Here is a 19507-nt window from a genome sequence, read left to right on the forward strand (position 1 = left end):
GTCCTCTACCTACAGAAGACCTCATCAGAAAATCCTTTATCTATAGCAGACCTTGTAAGCAGGTACTCTACCTAATGGATACCTCGCCAAGACCTCTATAGGAGACCTCTTAAGAAGTTCCTTCGACTAAAGACCTTTTGTCCATAGGAGACCTCACCAGAAAATTCTATATCTATAGCAGACCTTGTTAGCAGTTCCTCTACCTAATGAATAGGATAGCTCGTAAGAAGGTCCTCTATCTACTGGAGTCTTAATCAGAAGGTCGTCTATCTACAGGAGACTCCGCTAGAAGGTCCTCTAGTTACAGGAAACCTCGTCAGGAGCTCATTTATCTAATAGAGACCGCATCAGAATGTCCTCTATTTATAGGAGACCTCGTCAGGAGCGCATTTATCTTAAGGAGACCTCGTCAGAAGGTGCTCAATCTGTAGGAGACTTCGTCAGAAGTTTCTCAATCTATAGGAGACCTCGTCAGAAGATCCTCTACCTAACGGAGGCCTCGTTAGAAGTTTATTTATCTGTAGAAGACTTTGTCAGATGGTCCTCTACCTATTGAATACCTCGTCGGAAGGTCATATATCTATAGGAGAGCTCTTCAGAAGGGCGTATATTTATAGGAGACCTCTTAAGACGGTCCTTCGACAGAAGACCTTTTGTCCGTAGGAGACCTCACCAGAAAATTGTATATCTATAGCAGACCTTGTAAGCAGGTCCCCTACCTAATGAATAGGATAGCTCGTAAGAAAGTCCTCTATCTGCAGGAGTCTTCATCACAAGGTCGTCTAGCTACAGGAGACTCCGCTAGAAGGTCCTCTAATTACAGGAGACCTCGTCAGAAGATCCTCTATCTAATGGAGACCTCGTTGGAAGGTTATTTATCTGTAGAAAACTTTGTCAGATGGTCCTCTACCTATAGAAGACCTCGTCGGAAGGTCATATATCTATAGGAGAGCTCTTCAGAAGGGAGTATATTTATAGAAAACCTCTTCAAAAGTCCTCTATCTACAGGAGACATTGTCAGAACATTCTCTATCTATAGGAGACCTCCTCAGAAGGTCATATATCTATAAGAGACCTTGTCAGAAGGTCCGCTATGTATAGAAGACCCTGTTAGAAGGTCCTCTACCTACAGGAGGCCTCATCAGAAGGTTCTCTATCTGTAGGAGACCTCATCAGAAAATTCTATATCTATAGCAGACCTTGTAAGCAGGTACTCTACCTAATGAAGACCTCGTCAAAAGATCTTTATAGGACTATCATCTAGAGGAGACCTCTTCAGAAGGTATAGAGGACCCTTTATAGGACTATCATCTAGAGGAGACCTCTTCAGAAGGTATAGAGGACCTTCTGAAGAGGTCTCCTCTAGATGATAGTCCTATAAAACTCGTCATAAGGTCTTCACTTTATACGTAGCATATTAGAAGGTCCTCTATCTTCGGATACGACGTCAGAAAGCCCTCCTTCTATAAAAAAAAACTCGTAAAATGGTCAATTATTTACAGAAAACCTCTTCAGAAGGTTCTCTATCTAGAGGAGACCTATTTAAGAAAATTCCTTATGCAGAGATGATCACGTCAGAAGGTCTTCTATCTGAAGAAGACCTCGTAAGAAGATCTTCCGTCTGAAGAAGACCTAATCAAAAGACATTCTATCTATAGGATTCCACGTCAGAATAACTTCTATCCGCAGAAGACCTCGTCAAAAGGTATTTTATCTATAGAAGATCTCGGAAGAAGGTCTTATATCTTTAGAATACCTCCTCAAAAAGCATTCTATCTATAGAAGTCCACGCCGGAAGAACTTCCCCCTGTATTAGATCTCGTCCATTTGTAGAAGACCTCGTCAGAATGTCTTCCAGCTGTAGAAAACCTCTTCAGAAGGTCTTCTTTCTATAGAAGACCTCTTCAGAAGGTCTTCTTTCTATAGAAGACCTCGTCAGAAGCACATCTATCTAAAAAAGCCATTATCTATATAAAAGAACTCGTTAGTAAGTCTTCTATCTGTAGAAGGGACCTATAATATACCTTGTCAGAAGGTCTTCTCTCAAAAAAAGACTTCGTCAGAACTTCTTATATCTGTAGAAGACCTCGTTAGTAGGAACTCTATCTATAAAATACCCCGTCAGAAACTCTTCTGTCCATAAATGACCTTGTCAGGATGTATTCTATCTATAGAAAAGGTCTATGTGTAAAGACATTCTATCTATAGGAATCCACGTCAGAAAAACTTCTACCTGCAGAAGAGCCCGTCTTAAGGTCTTCTATCTCCAGAAGACCTTGTCAGAATGGCTTTTATGCATGGAAGATCTCGTAAGAAGGTCTTCAATCTGTAGAAGATCTCGTTAAAAATCATTCTATCTATAAAAGTTCACTTCAGAGGAACTTCTACATGCATAAGACCTCCTCAGAAGAACTTCTATCTGCAGAAGACATCGCCAGAAGGTCTTCTATCAGAAAAATACCTCGCCAGAAAGTCTTTTATCTGCAGAAGATCTCGCCAGAAGGTTTTCTATCTGCAGAAGACCCCATCAGAAGGCCTTCTGCCTACAGAAGATCTCGTCAAAAGGACTTCAGTCTTTAGGAAGGTTAGGATGCGTAGCTGCTGTGATGGCAGCCACTCCACTCGGAGACCTTGAGGTCCATTGTGATCATCCTGAATGTTGGAACGGATTATAGATGTGGTTATGATATGAGGGAGATGTAGATGTGTGATGATAGTTATGGATAGATGAAGATTGTGAGTGATGTGGATGTAGATGGGTAGATTCCGATGGTTCAGATGTGGTGGTGATGTGAAAGTGATGGTTGCGGGTGAGATGTAGTGATGTAAAGGTGATGTCTGCAGATTAGACGTCATTTTTTGATGTAACTGTAAGAGTAGAAAGAGGTTGTAGATGAGACTGTAGATGTGGTAGTTATATAGATATAGATGTAGTGAAGATTGTAGTTGTGAAGATTGTGATTAGTTTTAGCTGGAACGTGGTTGACGATGCTACTGTATAGAGGTGGTGCTTGTCATGTTCTCAGTACGTTGGAGCCATTTCAAGCCTTTTGCCATGTGAAATAGATCCGACGGCTCTGTGTGGCAGAATGCTGTTAAAGATTGGATGGTGTGCACACCTATGGTGCACTGTCTTCTAGACAAGAGCATAGGACAGCGACATAATAGGTGCTCGATCGTCTCCATTTCTTTCTCATCCTTGCACAGCCTACAGTAGTCAGTCGTGTCGTCTTCTTCCCATTTGCTCGTCATGGATCCTATTCTGCAGTGACCCGTGATGATGCCCACTGCTAGTTTCAGGTCTGATTTCCTCATTGAGAGCAGTGAGGCGTTTCTTGACTTGGACGGGATTGGCCAGATTGCCCTTGATGTGCTGCAGTTTGGCGTGTTTTGCCAGTGTTGGCTGTCTTTAGGAAACCTCGTCAAAAGGTCTTCTGTCTGTAGAAAGACATCGCTAAAAGGTCTTCCATCTATAGAAGAGCTTATCAGAAGGTCTTCTATTTATAGAAAACTTCGTCAGAAAAGATTCTAACCTTAGAATACGACGGAGGAAGGTATTTTGTCGGTACAGGACCACGCATTTAAAAAGACCTTCCCAGAATGTCTTCTCTCCATAAAAGATCTCGTCAAAAGGTATTCTGCCCTCAGAGGAAAAGACTTCGTTAGATATTCTTCTTCTGCAGAAGACCTCATAAAACGATCTGTAGAATACATCGTCAGAAGCTCTTCTATCTGAAGAAGGCCTCGTCGAAAGGTCTTTTATCTGAAGTAAACCTCGTCAGATAGAAGACCTTGTGTTTGGAAGACCACGTAACGAGTACTTCTATGCATGCCAGAAATTACTCCATTTGTAAAAGAACTCATCAGAAGGTCTTTTGTCTATAAAAGACCTCGTCATAAGGTCTGTAGAAGACCTCGCCGAAAGTATTTTTTCCATAAAAGACCTCGTCAGAAAGAATTCTGTCTTCAGATGGATAAAAGATATATACAAAAGGGTCTACATTCGATGGGCGATCTCTTAAGAAGGTCCTCTATCTATAGGAGACTTCTTCAGAAGTTTATCTATCAATAGGATATCTCTTCAGAAGACATCGTCAGATGGTCTTCCTTCTAAAGGACGTCTTCAGAAGTGTCTCTATCCCCCTATCTATTGATCTATTGAAGATGTCTTCATAGGATCTTCCTTCCTCTTCAGAAGGTCCTCCATCTATAGAATACATAGCAGACCTCGTCAGAAGGTCCTCTATCTACAGAAGACATCTTCAGTCAGTCCTCCTTCTATAGCAGACTTCGTCAAGGGTTACCCGATCTATAGAAAACATATTCTGGTGTTCTTCCTTCTATAGGAAATCTCTTCAGAAGGTCCGCTATTTACAGAAGATATCTTCTTTATGTGTAAAAGACCTCCTCCTCAGAAGGCCTTCTCTCAATAGAAGACCTCGTTATCTATTGGAGACAAAGTCAGTAGATCCTCTATGCATAGACAACGACGTCTATCTATAAAAACCTTCGTCCGAAGGTCTTCTATCTGTAGAAGACCTCTTCAGAAAGTTAGGACATTTATAACGACTCACTTCAGATAGTCTATGAAGGGTACCTATAGCAGGTCTCCTTACATGTGGTGAATAAAGGCTCCCTTCCCCTCGTCTATAAATACCCCTTCAGCTATAAAGATTCGCCTCAGCTCGTTGTGAAGGCTCAGTTCAGCTCGTCCCTACGTACCCCTTTAGTCCGTCTTAAAGACTGCCTTAAGGTTGTTTGTAAAGACTCCCTTTAACTCTGGCCGTCTTTAAACTCTTCTTTAGCTCGCCTAAAAAGACATTCTTCTGGACGTCTGTAAAGGTTCTCATCAGGTCGCCTATAAGGAACCTTTTATAACACCAGTAAAGATTCCCTTAAGCTCGTTTATAAAGTGTCCATCAGCTCATCTATATAGACGCGGTTCAGCTCATCTGTAAATGCTCCCTTTAGCTCCTCCATAGGGATGGCCTTCAGCTCGCCTAAAAAGGCTCCCTTCAGCTCTTCTATAAAGATCGCCTTGAGCTCGACCTCTATAAAGACTCCATTTCGGTCATCTATAAAGACTCCCTTCCACTCGTCTATAAAGACTCCCTTCGGATCGTCTTTAAAGTCCCTATTTTAACATTTCATGTTAGTTTTCAAAATCACATCACTCCCCCCTGCATCACCTTTTTTTAACTCTAATGGCATTTGAAAACACAAAGTAAAAGAAATCAAAAATTTAAATTAATCGAAAAAGTTGAGGCACGATGAACAAAAAGCCTAGAAAACAAAACAAAAAAAACAATACCCAAACACCAGAAGTGCGGATATATAAACAAATGTTAAGCAAATACGACATGAATACAACATGCTGTTATCAATCCAGTGACAGAATAAGAGACACACACATACACATTCCACAAATGCATATCCTTGCTTGTCTATATGGCCCACATGACAATTGGTTGATTCAATTTTCAATCCTTGCAAAGAAAAACAAAACTGATGCCAACACGTAGAGGTTATTGTTTGGAATATGAGCACCCCATCATACCGACGAGCAAACCCTACGTTGCAGTAAAATGTTGCTAGGTAAACATTTAAATGGAGTAAACCTTTTTTGTTTTTGTTTTTGCCAAGTGGTCAAGAAACCTTGATTGTCGAGATATTTGCCCGGCAGATATGTTATGATTTACTTCTCAGACAAAAACTGTGAATGGCCTTTTTTATAATTGTACCCCAACATTGTTTCCGGCTATTTACAAAACCCACAAACACACATACACACCGAGACACATATGAATATCAAATCAAACTTACCATATTGTCAATGTCTGTGTCCCCGTGCTCCTTTAATATCTATCCCACATTTATAATTGACTGTTCTTACTTTTTTATGCAAACATATGAAAACAAAAAAAAACATTAGGAACGTTATATTTGTCTGTACTGAATGGTAAGTGTGGGTGCATAACCCAGTGAACCAATTAAACAAAATTATGTAAACTTCAAAAAGTTATTTTAATAGTTTTAAAAGGGAAATCGAAAAGGGCCGTTGTGGACGTGTTGAAGGGTTTTTTGTAGGCAAAAACCAGCTTATAAGCGAGCTGTATGGGGTCAGTTTAGACAAGTGGAAGGGAGTCTTTATATTCTATAGTAGACCTGGACAAATGGTCTTCTAATGTTTCCAACCCATTCCTCTAAATGGTTAATTGCAAGCAGGAAGGATATTTGTTAGAAAAACTTTTGGGGACGCTAAAAATTTAATGAAACATGAAAGGCTGCTTCAAACTTTTGTTTTTTGAAATCAAAAAACTTATGTTTATTAGGGCTTTAATTTTTTTTTTAATTTTTACAAAATAACGCACATTTTGGGCCACCTTCTCTCCACCGCGAAAAAAGTTTTCGCATCGAAAGAATTTAAGTATTGTCTGTTCTGAACGGCATCACATATTGCAAACATTATCTTAAATTGACACTAGGTTGATTATCCATAAACATCGATGTAAATGTAGTCCAGAGCAAATTCGGTCAATATATGCTACCTATGGATTGATATATGGTCAGACAAACGACAGAGAGAAGCCCTGGTGCTCAATTCTGTTTCTATGAAAATATGAAATGAAAACTTTTATAAAGGAGAAAACTGTCAAATGAAAAAAATTATAAAGGGAATATTTTTCATTTCAAATTTTCATAGGCAAAGAATCCAGCCCCTGTTCTGCAAAATCATATTCTCTTAAGTTGTGCAAATATGTTCATAATATGCAAGATCGCAGTGTAAAGATCGGTATTGGGTATATTATTGTGTAGTCCGTCTTGGGAGCCAACTTCGCGGTGGCTAAAATCCCTCACGAAATTGTTCCGAAGAAACGTCCCCATATGTGTCGTCATAATATGTGAGGCAGTTCGTTCAGACTCGAAGAATCTTTCATTGATATGAGGGAAGTCCTCCCGTTTTATCTTCGGAGATATTGGTGAGAAATAGTTTTTATTCTGAATGATATTTTGCTCTCAAAAAATATATATCCCCCAATGTACATAGGAAATAGCAATAAGAATAAAAATGTCTTTTGGAGTTTGACACTAGTATTATATGAGAATGATTCTACCTGTAAGTTAGTGTACCATGAGGCAAAACATATATCTATAGAATACCTCGTCAGCAGTTCTTGTGTATAGAGAAAAGCTCGTCGGAAGGGTTTGTAGCTATAGAAGACCTCGTCAATAGTTCTTCTACTTAAAAAAAAACACCTCGCCAAAAGGTCTTCTGTCTATAGATGACCTCGTCAGAAGGTCTTTCATTAATAGAATACCTCATAAGAAGTTGTTCAATCTTTAAAAAAAAACTCGTAAGAAGTTCTTCTATCTACAGAAGACCTCTTAAGGAGGTATTCTATCTGTAGAGGACATCAAAGTAACATCTTCCATCTATCGAAGAATTCGTAAGACGGCCTTCAATCTATAGAAGGCCTCGTATGAAGTTCTTCTATTTGTAAAAGATCTCTAAGAAGCTCTTCTAACTAAAGAGGTGCTCTTAAGAAGGTTCTCTATCTGCAGAAGATCTATCGAAAACCTGGTCAAAATGTCTTTCATATATAGAATACTTCATAAGAAGTTGTACTATATATAGAAGACCTCGTACGAAGGTATTATATCTACAGAAGTCCTAGTAAGAAGGTCCTCTATCTATAGAACATCTCGAAAGAAAGTCGTATATCTTTCGGAGACCTAGTAGGATGGTCTTCTATATATAGAAGACCTTGTCAGAACATATTCTACCTTAGAAAACCACGTCAGAAGGTCTTCCTTCTACAAAACACCTCGTCTTAAGGTATCCTATCCATAGAAGACCTCCTCAGAATGTCTTCTGTCCACAGAAAGCCTCGTCAGAAGGTCTTCTATTAATAGTAGACCTCGTCAAAATGTCTACTATCCAAAGAAGACCTCGTCAGGAGGTCTTTTATCTACAGAAGACCTTATCAGAAGATATTCTATGTACAGACGCCTTTTCAGATGTCCTTCCATCTATAGAAGACCTAGTCAGAAAGTCTTTTGTCTAAAGAAGATCTTGTCAGAAGGATTTCTATCACAGAAGACCTCCTCAGAAGGGCTTCTATCTAGAGAAGACCTCGTCAGGAAGTCTTCTATCTATAGAAGACCTCGTCAGAAGGTCATCTTTCTATAGAGAACGCCATTAGTAGGTCTTCTATATCATCATCAGAAGGTCTGCTATCTATAGAATAGCTCGTCAGAAGGTACTCCATCTATAAAAGACCTCGTCAGAAGATCTTCTATCTACAGAAGATATTGTCAACATGTTTCCATCTACAAAAGATTTTGTCAGAAGGTTTCTATCTACAGAATACCTCATCAGAAGGTCTTCCATCTCCAAAACACCTCATCAGAAGGTTTTTAATCTACAGAAGACCTCGTCAAAAGGTCATCCATTTCTATGGGAAACTTGGTCATATAAACGACCTCGCAAAAGGTTTTCTATATACAGAGACCTCGTTAAAAGGGGTTCTATCATTAGAAGACATCATCAGTGGCTCTTCAATCTTTCATCTCCAAAACACCTCATCAGAAGGCCTTTAATCTACAGAAGACCACGTCAAAAGGTATCCATCTATAGATCATATAAACGACCTCGCAAAAGGTTTTCTATATACAGATACCTCGTCAGAAGGCCTTTTATCCATAGAAGACCTCACCAGTAGCTCTTAGATCTATAGAAAACCTCGTCAGAAGATCTTCTATCTACAGAAGACCTCGAAATTAGGCCTTCTTTTTATCGAAGGCCTCAATAGCAGGTCTTACATCTATAGAATTCCTCGTCAAAAAGTCTTCCATCTATAGAAGACCTCATAAGAAGTTGTGCTGAAAGACCTCGTACGAAAGTCTTATATCTACAGAAATTTTCTTAAGAAAGTCCTCTATATATAGAAGATCTCGAAAGAAAGTCTTCTATCTTTCGGAGACCTCGTAAGATGGTCTTGTATCTATAGAAAATCTTAGTCAGAATGTCTTCCATATATAGAAGACATCGTCAGAACAAATTCCATTTTGGAAGACCACGTCAGATGGTCTGACGTCTGAAAGTCTTCTATCGATAGAAGACCTCGTTAGAATGTATTCTGTCAACAGAGAACCTCATCAAAAAGTCTTCATAAGGCCTCGTCAGAATGTCTTCTATCGGTAGAAGACCTTGTCAGAATGTCTTCTATCTATAGAAGATCTCGTTGGAAGGTCTTTTATCTACAGAAGATCTTATTAGAATATATTTTATTTACAGAAGACCTCGTCAGAAGATCTTCTATCTACAGATGACCTTTTCAGAAAATTTTCTATCTACAGGCGACCTTTTCAGAAAATCTTCTATCTATAGAAGCCCTCGCCAGAAGGTCATTTTTTTATAGAAGACCCCATAGATAGCCTTCTATATATAGAATACCTTCTAAGAAGCTAATTTTTCGATAGAAGACCCCCTTAGATGGTCTTCTATCTATAGAAGAAGGCCGTGCATCTAAAGAAGAGCTCGTCAGAAGATCTTCTGTCTACAAAAAATATTGTTTTAATATACAGAAGATTTTGTCAGAAGGTTTCTATCTACAGAATACCTCATCAGAAGGTCTTCCATTTAAAGAAGACCTTGTCAGAAAGTATTTCATCTCCAGAAGACTTCATCAGAAGGTCTGCCATCTACAGAAGATCTGTTCGGAGGTCTCTTATCTATAAATGAACTTTAAGAAGGTTTTCCGTCTATAGAAGAGCTCATCAGAAGGTATTCTATAGATAGGTCAGAAGGTCTTCTATCTGATAAAGATCTCTTCAGAAAGTCTTCTATATATAGAATGCCTCTTCAGAGGACCTACTAATGATAGGATGTCATTCGGAAAGTGTTATCGTCAGAAGGTTTTCTATCTATAGAAGACCTAGTCAAGAAGTGTTCGATCTGTTCCTATCCACAAAAGACCCAATCAGAAGATTTTCCATCTTTATAAGACCTCATCAGAAGGCCTTGCATCTGTAGAAGACCTCGTCAGGAGGTCTTTCATCTTATTAAAATTCTCGTAAGGACATCTACTATCTATAGAAGACCTAATAAGAAGGTCCGCTATCTATAAAATACCTCCTAAGAAAGTCGTATATAAATAGAATACCCCGTATAATACCCTAGACAGACGGCAGCGTTAATTTGAATTAATTGACTTAATTCAAATTAATTCGTGCATTATCCACATTCTTAATGCACAAAATCAAACTGAATTTAAACTGAATTTAGGTATTTCAATATGGCAATACAGTTAAAGAGACCCCGTATTCATGTAAGCGAGAGGGAGAGAGAGCATATTCATGCTCTGAGACCCAATTTACATTGCAAACAACAACAAAACAGTTGCAAATGCATTTTCCAAAAACATATGATAATAGTTCCATATTTTGGTTACAGATGGCTAAACAATTTACTGGAATAGATAACAGCAATGTTAATCGCCTTTGTTTCCCATTTGTCGCCATAGAAAACATAAACGTCATGTTTTGAGGCTAAAATTTGTTTCTTTACTTGTATTTGTTTTTTTTTTTATTTAATAAAAACCAAAGTGAATGCCGTCAAATTTGAGTATAAATTTGTTTCTTGTCAATATTCCAATGAATAACAGTTTTCGTTTAACAGAATGTTATGATATCGTAATAACAGAGGTTAACTCCACCTATAGTTAATTTTTCACAATTGACTTTTTCCATCTTAGAATATTTACATCTTTGCAGTTTTTGGCCAGCAATCAGCTGTTTCGTAAACGCAGAAACTGTCGTCTGTCAGGGTAAAATTAAATGCTGCTCTTAATGCAAATTAACGCTGCCGTCTGTCTAGGGTATAAGGCTATTCCGTCAGGTCTTTTGTCTATAGTATATCTCATTAGAAACTGTGCTATCTATAGAAGACTTCACCAGAAAATCTTTTTTGTAGAAGGCCTCTTAAGAAAAAGACCTTGTCTATCGAAAAATCACAAGACTTCCTGTCTTCGATCTTTGGAAACCCACGTCAGATGGTCTTTTGTCTATAGAATACCTCATCAGAAAGTTATTATCCTTGTCAGAATGTCGTGTATAGAAAAATTACTCACAAGACTTTTCGCAATCGACAATGCTCACTGGGTTTTATTTAAAGTTACATCGGTAACCAATAAGCCTAGCCATAAATGTCAAACCCCATTATGTGGGGTTTGAGTGTGTGCCATTAACCCACACACTTGAATAAATCTTCTGTGCTTTAGCAACATCCCCCCAGAAATACATACTTGACTTCCATGCTGACTATTACCGTCTTGTTTGTGTTGTTGCATAACTTTAGGCTATAAAACCTTATGTTAAAACTTCGACTTTTACTTTTTTAGGCTTTTAAGATTTACTTTTGCAGCCTTTTCTTCTTCTTTAGACTTTTTAATTGTCCTACATAATACATATCAGGAATGGCAAACAATGATGTCATTAAACTTAGCTCTGCCGATGCTGAAATAAAGATTTTTTAATGAATTAGGAAGCTCTAATAAAAATAATGGGGCTAACTCTAGCAGATCTTCATAAAATATACTTAAAACTCCATGGATAGACCATTTATAGTACGTTAACATTCTCCAATACAATACAAGTCCAATATATAATAAATTCTCATAAAAAAAACTTTAATGTAAACATACTATAACTCAATCTAAGGACACATAATTTCATGACATTTGTTTCATGAAACTGTTCTACTGTGGACTTCGACTTTTACTTGAAAAATTATCACTTACACCAAGAAACATCATAATTGATATGAGAGTAGTTCACTATTTTTACTATTGAATCTTTACATTTCCTTCAGTTCGTTAAGGTTGAACATCCTTAATTTGTATGCTTCCTTATTCTAACATCTCTTTACGTGTGTCCAAAGGTCATTTACATTTTAGTTTTCTAAACTAAATTGCCATTAAAAACATCTAAAACTTTTTTGAAACAATAACACTATTTCTCGATTTGACCAAAAAGCAATCCTTAAGTTAAACATTTTACTTGTGTATGTGTGTAATGTGTACTGTATGTATGCATGTGGGTGTCTCCTATATTTGCATATGTGTGTTATTACAGTTGCACAATTATTTTTAAAACACCTTTTAGTTGGTAAACTTCTAATGTAAATATAAATATAATTAAATGATTAAAAATCGACAAAAACAACATTCGAGACGAATGGCAAATAATGGAGGAAATGAAATTTGCAACAAAAACAAATAAAATTAAAATAGAATAAAGTGCATTGAGTGGAATAAATTGATTAGCTAAAGTTTATGTTTTTTTAATAAAATATATGCGGGGGATAAGAGCACATTTACATCAGAGAGTAATTCACAATTTACAATATGAAATTAAATGTTCATCCACATCAGACAGCAGTTTAAGTTTTAGGCGTACAGAAAGAAGGCCCCATGAAATAACACCCCAAATTGAAAATAAAACAAGTGAGCCAAGGCTATAGTCGGGTCGGGGCCGACTATGTGATTTTTACTGACATCAGGAGGTATTCTGTTGTCCAAAGAAGACTTTAAGAGGTCTACTAGTGACTTCCGAAGTCGCCAAGAGGTCTTCCAATACCCATAGATGACCTCAAAGTTTTTCTATTGTCCATAGAAGGCCTTACAAATGGCCCCAAGATTCGTCTACTGTTCATAGAAGACCTCAAAAGGTTTAATGCTGTCCCACGAGGTTTTCTACTGACATCAGAGGTTTTTCTACTGACATCAGGTGGACTTCTGGTGGTGACCTCAGAAGAACACAAAACGTCTTATGCTTTCAATAGAATATTACAAAAGGTGTTTTGCTCTCCATAGAATAGCTCAAAAGGTATTCTGCTGTCCTTAGAATCTTTAAGAGATTCCTTTTTAAGAATTTTTTTTTAAGTTTACTTTTAGATCATTCAGTTCAATCTATAACACACTCCGCCAAATTAAAAATGCATATAACCATAACCAAATTCACTTTTTCTCCCCTTCCCTACCACTAATAATAATATTACCTATCTTATTCCAGCTAACATCCAGGTAATCTTTATCATCACAAAGAAAGGAATGCCTTGGGCCATAAGTAACTAAAGACGATTCGGAATATCTCACAAGACAACAAAAAAAACGCTAACTGTTCAGCACACTGCAACGCCAAAGTAAAAGCTGTAAAACACACACACCAAAACAAAGAACCATTCACCATATCAACAATTTCTAGTAGCCGCCGCAAGTGGCAGACAAAACTAATGGCAAAAGGACAAAATAAACGCCAACAACAACAACAATTCAAACCTTCAAACCACCATTCTTATAGAAAGGGAATTCAGCAACAATGTCACCACAATTTTTGGACACCATGGAATATTGCAACATTGCTGATGATGATGGCGGTACTTTCAACCCAATTGACGGCGGTGGCGGCTAGTGCAGGTGTCGTTGAAGCTCTAAACAACAACGGAAACGGAAATCAGTTGCAACAACAACAGCGACTACAACAAGAAATGACTGGGAATGAAATGGTGGCAACAGAAAAGCAACTTAAACACGACAACAATGTCGGCGGTGATAATCAAAACGATGTTGATGGCGAGGGTGATGTTGGTGATGAGGAACTCAATTATGTTATGGTAAGTAAATATTTTATGTAAATTAGATAAATTAGATCAGGTTGTGGTAGATGGTCTTTGTTGTAGTTGTTGTTGCTGTTTTATTGTTAATGGGATTAGAACAATAAAGTAGCTGGAATAATCTATTTACAAGATTAATTGGAAGTAAACAAAAGCAAAGAGGAATGCAGAAATTTTCGCTTTTATTTACGACAAAGTCCCGATTTACATTATACCTCATTTAGACTAGCCATAAATCCTCAACTGGATTTAATAAATCCAGTACAAATTTCATTGCATTTAGATATACCTTTGGTCGATTTAAATGACAGTCAGCTGATTTTTGTTCATAGCACAATTACCAAGGTAGATACATCAGCCCATTTGATTATCAAAATAAGTTGTTGTAAATTGAATTAGTCTCAAAAACACACACGGCAAATTACAAATTTATATCAATTACAAATATACATATATCAAAGCAAATTTAATTTTTCCGCCTTGTTTACAAATTTTGACATTTTAAATTATATTTATTGTAGCAATTCACCCATGCATCTACCTTGTTTCTTGTGCCAGCTTGCACGTATTTGTATTTCCTAGCAACATGTAGCAAAAAACAGAGTTGTATACGATGATTTATGCCGGATTAAAAACAAATCCACTCAATACGAGGATTTATATTTGTATGGGAAGTCTGGTAAATTATGGCCGGATTTAGCAAATAAAATCTGATAATACGGTAAATCCGGCTAATGAAGTCATATCTAAATGGCATATTAGCTTGATTTCATTTAAAACATTTCATGAAATTTAGAGTTCTTAGATCGAGTTCCCCACTACATAAAAGTTCATGATATTACTCTACTATGGAACTAGATATAAGAACGCCTACTTTCATAAATTTGTTTAATGAAATCACGCTTGTGTGGACCGGGACAAACATAGTTCGTGAGACTATTTCGTAGTTCTTCCATTAGAAATTCTTAGCGTCATATATAAAATCATCTCAGAATTTTCTACAATAGAAACTCAGAGTCTCCATACTTAAGACCTAAAATCAATCATTCCTTATATTCCAGTAAGGAAGGCTGGTGCACACGATAACTCTCAAACGAATCAACCAATTTGTCCTAAACTTTGAACCTCATAATATGTTGTCCTAACTTTATTAAGTTCGAAGATGGACCATATCAGTCTACTCCTTCGGGTACTTCCCCCACCAGAGTTCAATCAATCCCACGACGTCCGGTTCTATGTACCGGATTGAATCGAGAAACATCTTCTCGGTCAGGGGCCGTCACCTCAGCAAACTACTTGTTGGGATAGAGAGTAACCCCGGACCATGGTTTTGCTCCGTTTGTCAGCGTCTCATCCAATAGGTCGGTGTCACTGTGATGCAACGGGTGCCAAAGATGGGTGCATTTCAGGAACTGCTCAGGCCTGACCTACCTGAAGGAGTATTACGACAGGGTTTATATTGCTTCGTAGTGCGCCAACATGATCCCCAGTGAGTCTTCATCATTATCATCTTCATCGGATTATGAAACTCCCCCGCAATCTCCCCAACAGCAGTATAAGCCCCAGCTGTTAACACCATGTATTGCTGTTCCAGTTCCTGAGGATGTGACATTCTTGCAGTTTAACTGCGATGGTCTTCGAACCAAGATCAATGAGATAGTGAATTTTATGAGTCGAAGAAATAAACGTTTCAGGAAACGTAGCTGAACACCAACAGCAGTCTTCGGAGTTGTGATGGATACAACGTTCTTCGCCAGGATTGTACGAGAAGTGGGGTGGTGGGCTTGCATTTCTACTGCATCAGTCTGTCCAGTACAGACCTATCTCGCCTGAGCTAGACTCTAGGGACCCATACTTGGAGTGTAAGGGGGTAGCGGTAAGGTGTGGAACTGCCGAGATAGAACTGCTAAATGTGCATATTCCGCCGGTCAATAGCTGTGCCCCGCGTTATTCGCCTAACATCAGATCTCTGTTCCGGGGTGATAACCGGCTGGTCCTAGGGGATTTTAATGCGCATCATGAGGTATGGCATTCAGTCCTGGGGAATGACCAGAGATGTACAGATCTGGTTGAGCAAATAGATAGCTCCACATTCTGCACTGCGAACAAGGACGCACCGACCAAGATTAGAGAGGTCTGCTACAGTTCGCCTGACCAAAGGAGGGGTGATATCTCCGGAACTGTTTAGCCTCTACGTTACTGCAATTCCACGCCAGACCGGTGCGGACCGGTGTCAACCAGATGAAACTTGTACCGTTGTATGTGGGGGCGTTGAATACAAGTTGTGAAGTGAACTGATTGAGTCCATATTTGAACTTCATCTAAGCCTGGTAGAAATGTCACGATGTGCAAAATGGTTCGTGTTTGCCTTGGCAGCTGGGGTCCTTCTGCTACCATGGATGGGATTGGTCTCCGAGTACGGCATTCTCACAATATATGTATCTTTGAACTGACAGGGCAACTGTATCAGTGTGAATGCCAACCCTCGTTTATGTAGAAGTTCCCGTTTGTACCTTGAGGCATCTCTCTCATCTTGATCATGAATATTTCTCCTGATGTAACTGGATGGGGTATGTCTGTAAACCAGATTGTGGCAGGGATACTCACGGTGATAACACCTTGTTGGCTGATACAGCGTTAAATTCTTGTTAGGTCATCAGAAGATCACTTTAGATTTTCTAAGGACAGCAGAAGACCTTTTAAGGTTTTCTATGGAGAGCAGAAAAACTCTTGGGGTCTTCTGAGGTCACAAGACGACCTCCTGATGTCTTCTAAGAACAGCCGACGAACTCTTGGGACTATATAAAACCTTTTGAGGCCTTCTGTGGACAGAGGAAGACCTGTGGAGTCAGCATCTACAGAGAGCAGAAGACCTCTTGGGGTCTTTTGAAGTCACAAAAAACCTTGGACGAATTGATATGGACAACAGAAGATCTTTAAGGTGTTCCATGGACAGTAGAACCCCTATTTCGGTGACTAAAAATCCTCTTACGGTATTCTCTGAACAACAGGATACCTCTTGGAGTATTCTAGGGTTAAAGAAAGACCCATTTAGGTCATCTATGTACAGCAGAAGACGTCTTGTGGTCTTCTCTAGAGAGAAGAAGACCTCTTGAGGTGTTCTGAGATCACCAGAAGACCTCCTGATGTATTCTGAGGACAGCATACCTCTTGAGGTCTTCTATGGACAAAAGATGACCTTTTGAGGTCATCTAGAGACAGTAGAAGACATTTCCGGTTCTTTTGAAGTCACCAAAAAACCTTATACGGATTTCTATGGATAACAGAAAACCTTTATGGTGTTCTCTGGACAGTAAAACCCCTATTGCAGTTTTCTGATGTCACTAGAAATCCTCTTAAATTCGTCTCTGGACAACAGGATACCTCTTGGAGTCTTCTAGGGTTAAAGGAAGACCTCTTTAGATCTTCTATGTACAGCAGAATGCGTCTTGTGGTCCTCTTTAGAGAACAGAAAACCTCTTGGGATCTTCTAAGGTCACCGAAAGACCTCGGATGTATTCTGAGGACAGCAGCATATTTCTTGAGGTCTTCTATGGACAAAAGATGACCTTTTGAGGGTATCTAGAGACAGTAGAAGGCCTTCCGGGGTCTTTTGAAGTCACCAAAAACCTTAGACGGATTTCGATGGACAACAGAAAACCTTTAAGGTGGTTTATGGACTGTAGAACCCTTATTGCGATTTTCTGATGTCACTACATATCCTCTTTAGGTCGTCTCTGGACAACAGGATACCTCTTGGAGTCTTCTAAGGTTAAAGGAAGACCTATTTAGGTCTTCAATGTACAGCAGAAGACGTCTTGTGGTCCTCACGGTCTCTTAAAGTCACCAAAAACCTTAGACGTGTTTCTATGGACAACAGAAAACCTTTAAGGTGTTCTATGGACAGTAGAACCCCTATTGCAGTTTTCTGATGTCACTAGAAATCCTCTTAAGGTCGTCTCAGGACAACAGGATACCTCTAAGAGTCTTCTAGGGTTAAAGGAAAACCTCTTTAGGTCTTCTATGTACAGCAGAAGACGTCTTGTGGTCTTCTTTAGAGAGCAGAAGACCTCTTGGAGTGTTCTGAGGTCACCAGAAGACCTCCTGATGTATTCGGAAGACAGCAGCATACCTCTTGAGGTCTTCTATGGACATAAAATGACCCTTTGTGGTCATCTAGAGACAGTAAAAGACCTCTTAGGGGTCTTCTAAGGTCACCAAAAGACCTCTGATGTATTCTGAGGACAGCAGCATATCTCTTGAGGTCTTCTATGGACAGTAGAAGACATCTTAAGACCTTTCATGGGCAACAGATGACGTCTTTTGGTCTTCTTTAGAGAGCAGAAGACCTCTTGGGGTCTTCTGAGGTCACCAGAAGACCTCCTGATGTATTCTGAGGACAGCAGCATACCTCTAGAGGCCTTCCATCGACAGTAGAAGACCTCTTAAGGTCTTCCGTGGACAACAGATGACCTTTTGAGGTCTTCTAGGGATAGTAGAAGACCTATTGGGGCCTTTTCAGGTCACCAAAAGACCTTATAAGGCCTTATATGGACAACAGAAAACCTTTGAGTTCATATATGGATAGTACAAACCTCCTTTATTCTTTTGATGTCACTAGAATGCTTGCGTGGAGGAAGCCTGTCCTCAAGATCGTGGTGAAACAGCGGTAAATCCTTGTGAGGTCATCAGAAGACCACTTAAGGTTTTCTAAGGACAGCAGAATACCTTTTGAGATTTTCTATGGAGAGCAGAAGAACTCTTGGTGTCTTCTGAGGTCACCTCTTAAGGTCTTCCATGGACAAAAGATGACCTTTTGAGGTCATCTAGAGACAGTAGAAGACATTTCCGGTTCTTTTGAAGTCACCAAAAAACCTTATACGGATTTCTATGGATAACAGAAAACCTTTAAGGTGTTCTCTGGACAGTAAAACCCCTATTGCAGTTTTCTGATGTCACTAGAAATCCTCTTAAATTCGTCTCTGGACAACAGGATACCTCTTGGAGTCTTCTAGGTTTAAAGAAAGACCTCTTTAGGTCTTCTATGTACAGCAGAATACGTCTTGTGGTCTTCTTTAGAAGGCAGAAGACCTCTTGGAGTCAGTCTTCTGAGGTCACCCGAAGACCTCCCGATGTATTCTGAAGACAGCAGGTCTTCTGTGGACAAAAGATGACCTTTTGAGGTCATCTAGAGACAGTAGAAGATCTTTCGGGGTCTTTTGAAGTAACCAAAAACCTTAAACGGATTTCGATGGACAACAGAAAACCTTTAAGGTGGTTTATGGACTGTAGAACCCTTATTGCGATTTTCTGAGGGTGTTCCATGGACAGAACCCCTATTACGGTTTTCTGAGGTCACTAGGAATCCTCTTAAGGTCTTCTCTGGACAACAGGATACCTCATGGAGTCTTCTCGTGTTAAAGGAAGACCTATTTAGGTCATTAATGTACAGCAGAAGACGTCTTGTGGTCTTCTTTAGAGGGCTGGGAAATTTGGTCTAATTTTGGGGTATTTGACCAGCAGGTATATAACGTTGGTCTGCAGCTATGATGATGTCCCGGAAAATTATTTGAGCTATTAACGGAGATGAGTTGGCCTGAGCCAGGTAAAATACGGGTTGGCGAACCGGATGCCACAATGGTGATGTCAGACGTGCTTTGGCATTCTCATCTTATCATTGCAGGAATGGTGCATTTCCAAGGCATTGAACAACAACATGGGGTGTAAGATGCTGAGTTTCTTGTTGTTATAAATCACTAACGTATTCCCACGACGACGCTGTTGGAAACATGCTGGAATATATTATGGCGTTGCAAGCAGCAAAAAAACTCC

At 39.1% G+C, this 19507-nt stretch overlaps 1 protein-coding gene across 12 annotated transcripts in view; it reads left to right on the forward strand.

The window, feature by feature from the left end:
• Nucleotides 1-19507, forward strand: part of Tk (Tachykinin) — a 118221-nt gene that overhangs the window by 93098 nt on the left and 5616 nt on the right. For 10 of the 12 annotated variants that reach the window (XM_073963491.1, XM_073963500.1, XM_073963501.1 and 7 more), the window contains one exon: nucleotides 13075-13675. In XM_073963491.1, the coding sequence (XP_073819592.1) occupies nucleotides 13295-13675 (381 nt within the window). In that variant the 5' untranslated portion in view covers nucleotides 13075-13294. Of the gene's footprint in view, nucleotides 1-6742; nucleotides 6981-12716; nucleotides 12858-13074; nucleotides 13676-19507 lie in introns of those variants that run through there. The other 2 variants (XM_073963497.1, XM_073963498.1) reach the window with 2 other exon arrangements.

Source organism: Musca autumnalis, unplaced genomic scaffold, assembly GCF_047663935.1.
Source record: "Musca autumnalis isolate F117 unplaced genomic scaffold, ASM4766393v1 scaffold_1, whole genome shotgun sequence".
Taxonomy (NCBI): domain Eukaryota; kingdom Metazoa; phylum Arthropoda; class Insecta; order Diptera; family Muscidae; genus Musca; species Musca autumnalis.